Genomic DNA, 5051 nt, shown 5'->3' with positions numbered 1-5051 from the left:
CGATCATGCACTTGTAGAGTCCTTCATTAGACTTGGAAACATTATTAATTCTCATCTCCTTTGCAGTATGGTTGCCAATTAATTTGCCGTCTTGGTAGAAAATAGCTTTCAGGTTGGTGGGAGTCGTCTTGTTTCTGCAGCGCAGAGTCACATCTTCTCCTTCCATCACAGGAAGAGCGGGACTCTCCAGAATCACAGAGCCATCTGAAGAACATATTGAAAAGGTCAAAAGTCAAACACAGGTTTTATGTAGAAACTTGGAGTTACTCACAACAGAAAATTTGAGAGAATTCAGACAAGAGAAGAATAAAGGCTACACACAATAATATTCTAGTTGGCAACATCTACGGATGCTGCAAAACTATACACTGACGAAAACTTGTGGATTCAGAATATAAACATTCTCAATGAATTGAGTTGATTTTCATTCTGGACAAATTGTAGGAGAAACCCCTGATTATTACAAGTTCTAAATGTGGCTTCATATAAAATAATTACATACCAGTTATGCTGATGTTGACACTGTTGCTTCTCTCTCCTTTAGACTCACACCAGTATTCTCCACTGTCTGTTAAATAGGCTCCGTCCAAGGTGTAGAACGAACTTGATGATGTTTCTGTCATATTACACAGATTAAGTACCTTGGTGTCCCTTCTCAGTTGAGTGGAACCATGAGTTCCCTCACAATGAAAACAGACAGACTCATATACAAAGTACTGCAGACGGTCTGGAGTGATACGAAGGGAAACTGCATCTGAAAGTTTCCCAAATAAAACATCCAAAACGAGAAAATAAATCAAAATGAATCAACATACATCAACCTTGTGACAGGTAGACAAGGCTTTTTGCAAGATACATTCTGGTATTCACTAGAAATATTAACATTAACTTGGTTAACTTCAAGTCAAATTTGTCATCAGGTTCATTTGTAAAAAATCTAAATCCCAGGTTTAAGTTTAAGTCAGGTTTAAGTCAACCTTCTATCATGAGAGAATGATGCATAAAACAATCTAAATGTTAAAAAGGAGCATTTCTATAATTTTCTCTCTTACTCACCAGTTTCCTGAGTACAGGTCCCCAGCAGAATAAATTCAAGCATCACTGGACAAACAAAGAAGCAACAGATGATTTGATGAGCAGGAATATAGAAAACTGATGGCGTAAAGAAAAGAAACGAGACAGTTGTACTCACACAGTCTGAAGCAGAGAGCTGTGACCTCCATGTTGTCTTGCTGCTGACTGAGCGTCAGACCGAAATACAACTGAAGTATAACGTAGGTGAGAACTTCCTCTTCCTGTACAGTTTATTTCTGGTGTTGGTGCAAAAGCTAGAGCCAGAGTCTCAGTGGCTAAGACAGAGGTTCACAGTTTTTCAATTCTGTCTCACAGCACATCCACGTATGTTCACTGAGGATGTTTTTGCTCAACGACATCACCAACAATGACGTTGTGGCTGGAGATACTTAATGTAGCAGGAACCACCACAGAGGTGGTTTTGAGCACTTTGCAGATTTTCTCACCACGATAGCATCATAACCTGCAAGATAGAGTCATGAAACTTTACAAGTGTGTAGTTGAGATCAAAATAAAGGCTGATTTTGAAGACGGATGTGTTGCGATCCATGACCCATGACTACTGAGTACTCATGTAATAATGCAGTACTACTGAGTTCTCATGGTTTAGGAGTGCCAACATGCTGACAGACGTCATGGCTGGTGAGATGCCAACACAAGATGGTTTCCAGTTTTCCTTCTGATCATTCATGCTGTAAAAATCATCCTTTCACAATGCAATTCCAGTGTAACATAGAGGGACAAACTCTGTGGTGGGGGTGCCTTTGTTTTCTTTTTCTTGTTTTCTACCTTTGCCAGAGACAAAAGAGCCAGTAAACTGGTGCCAGTGTTCTCCAACAACCTGTTTACCCACCAGACAATACCAGCTCCTAAAACCTATCATTGTCTGATATAAAGAGACTGGAGTATCTGGCAGACTGATGTGTGGTTCAACTCAGTGGTTCCCAACCTTTTCCAAATCAGGGCACACTTGACAAAATCAAAAATGTTGGTGGCCCACCTCTGACCCTGTAACAACAGGAAGCCAAATAAAGCTTTCCAAGAGCACATTTTGATTCCTTTCAGCACACAATCAGACTTAGAAAGCAAACAAGTGTAAAATGTGGTCTGATGACAAGGTGGTCCATCCAGAAACAACATAAAAGTTCCTATCATTGTATTTTACAGTGATAGGCCATAATATTGAAAACAAGAATGACAGGAGTTTTTATACATTTTTAAATATAATTTTGTTTTAAAACATTAATTATATTTATTATATATTTTTTATGTACATCTTTACACCAAAATTGCACTGTTTGGACATGATCTGGCATCTCACATGCAATACATTCATGGCCCCGGCCCACAGGTTGGGAACCACTGGTCTAAACTAACAGCCCTGTGTCCTTACATACTGCAACCATATTTGACAGTTGTGCACCTCATGACTTACATCCAGTGCCAAAAATCTGCAATTTACATTTGTCTTTTAACCATAATCTTTTCCTAACCTGAACCATGCTGCATCTACCATGTGCAGATTCATTTTATCATTATAGAAAACTATTTAAAAACCTCTTGTTCTGCCCCCTAAAGTAAGATAGCAGATAAAAACAACAGTGTTGTGTACTCCACTTTAGCTAAGTTGATAAGACAACAAAAAATGGTATTGTTCTAATAGTTTTTATTACAGATGTATTATTTTATAACTGCTCAGTTACCTGGCAACAGGCTCAAAGGTCACTTCATAAATGCACTCAAATTGAAACTGAATTATAGATATCATGTTTAAAGCTGAACTGATTAATTGATACGTTACCAGCTTCTTACTTTGATTAGAAAGAACTTTTACGTTGTTTGTAAATTAGAAATTGTAGTTGCTCCACACAAAAACAAACAAACAAACAAAATAAACAATAAATAAAAACCCAGTTTATGAGAAAACACTGCTTGGGTTAACTTGAAAGTTTGGAAGGTCTACATGAGATGAGATGTGCAATAAATCCAGAGCATGCTTTCTGCAGTTGGTAAACTGAAGCAAGTTAAGGTTATCAGATAATAAATGATTTACAGACTTTACACCTGCAGTCAGTTGAAATGAGCAACGCATCAAGCCACAGGTACGTGGTCTTCTGAATAATTATAAAAATAAAACTAAGGGTTAAAGTTATCCAGTCATTTCAAAGTTAATCAGCTTTTTCTATGTATGTATATAGTTTATTGAACAGGTCAGTTTGAAACCGAATTGTCAGAGTCTTTATCCTCTCAACTGAATTATTACAGACGTGGACAGACTATCATAGAAAGGGTTCTAGCGTAGGTTAAAACATGAAAGAAGCCAAACAGCATCAAGGCACTTTTTAAATTCACTAAGGAACAATATTTTCTCCACAATAAAGTTTTATAATTTTAACTTTAAACGAACTCCCTATTGGTCTGTATGTGCTGGCAAAAGTGAAAGTATTACAAATCTTAATTGCAGATTGTGCAGTAGATATCTACACGTCTCTGTCCGTGCTGGCAAAAGTCAGAGAAAGGACGTGTTTCATCGTTTTTGTGATAACGTGTTCTAGGTTTTTCTTGGTTTATTTTTGACTGGACTTTTTTTTTTTAATTTAAACACCAGTTCATCAGTTTATTTTCTATACAGTGATGGTTTTCACATGTTTATGGTTTCTATCCATTTTCAGAACTGCATAATGTTTCACCAGATGGCTGGACTGTCCATTCAGTCTCCGTTCACAACCACCAGTGTCCTGGTCTTCCATCTTCTCCTCATACCCTTTAGTAAAGGTAACTTCACACAAATACAGTGAGATTAAAATCCTAATTTGGATAAAATAAAATTACCAAATCATGCAGATAAGAGTTGAACTGAAAGATAATTCAACCAATTTGCTAGAAACTCTGTCTTTACACTAAACAAGTAAACTGTAAAAGCAAATTCTGTCACCTCTGTAAAAAGTGTAATTTTGACAAGATTACATTTACTGTCGACATAAAGAGGAAATGTTGTTGATCCCAATATTTGAGTGGAAGAACCAACAATAGGTAGAGAAACTAACCTTTTACCACATTTAAAACTTCAAAAAGTTCAGATTTTATCCTCGTAACAGAATCATACTGAGTCTGTGTCACAACTGAATGGTCTTCATATGATTGTCTTTATTTATGCATTCCCTTTTTTGTTACCTTGCAATACTTTTGCATTATCTTGCAATACTTTGCATAACTTCTCAATGTTTTGCTTCCCCACTGATGCACATGGAGAATGACTGAGCTGATTTATGTGCTGGCTGTGCATTGTATTGAAGCCTTTGTGGTGCATTAACAACTGTCATAACTAGTGTCCTGGGATCACAGAATTATAAATTGTATATAAAAAGGAGGGAAAGCAAAAGATGGATACCCTATAGTTATTATGAGGTAACACAAAAGTATTGTGAAATAATGGAACTGTAATTTAGAATAAAATGTCCTACCTTAACTGTTTGGGGCTCCGTCTAGCTTGGTCTTAGGCCTACAGCAGAAATTAATTAACCCATCTATTTTTTTCAGGTCAGTCTCAGTTAATTGGTCCATCTCAGCCAATAGTGGCAAAAATTGGCAGTGACATCATTTTGCCATGTCATCTGGAACCTGCCCAGGATGTTGCTGCCAAGACGTTGGATTGGACGAGGTCTGACCTGGACCCCAGATTTGTCTATGTGTGGCGTGCTCGTCAGGAGCTCTTAGACGAAAAAAATCCATCCTACTTAGGACGGACGTCACTTTTCACTGATGAACTGAAGCACGGAAACATTTCACTGAAACTCTCCAGAGTGAAACCTGCTGATCAGGGGAGATACAAATGCTTCATTCCAAAAGAGAAAGAAGAATCTTTCGTTGAGCTTGTTGTTGGTAAGTAGTTAAACACTGTGTGAGCAGATGGTGTATCCAGTGAAGGATTTTGGTGGGATCAGCACAGCTACGGGTAGGCGATCAGACGATCTTAT

At 37.6% G+C, this 5051-nt stretch overlaps 1 protein-coding gene across 1 annotated transcript in view; it reads right to left on the bottom strand.

Moving 5' to 3' along the window:
• Positions 1–623, bottom strand: part of LOC147819719 (high affinity immunoglobulin gamma Fc receptor I-like) — a gene marked incomplete at its 3' end in the record, with an annotated part of 1438 nt that extends 815 nt beyond the window's left edge. The window contains exons 1-2 of the mRNA XM_087171884.1: positions 503–623; positions 10–204 (exon numbers count right to left, since the gene is read on the bottom strand). Coding sequence (XP_087028010.1) covers positions 10–204; positions 503–623 — 316 coding nt within the window. The remainder of the gene's footprint in view (positions 1–9; positions 205–502) is intronic.
• Positions 624–5051: the final 4428 nt, after the last annotated feature.

The sequence above is a fragment of the Seriola lalandi genome, unplaced genomic scaffold (genome assembly GCF_002814215.2).
Source record: "Seriola lalandi dorsalis isolate HSWRI2012SDOR001 ecotype SW California unplaced genomic scaffold, Sedor1 jcf7180002050084, whole genome shotgun sequence".
Classification (NCBI taxonomy): domain Eukaryota; kingdom Metazoa; phylum Chordata; class Actinopteri; order Carangiformes; family Carangidae; genus Seriola; species Seriola lalandi.
This window is presented reverse-complemented; position numbering and strand designations above follow the sequence as displayed.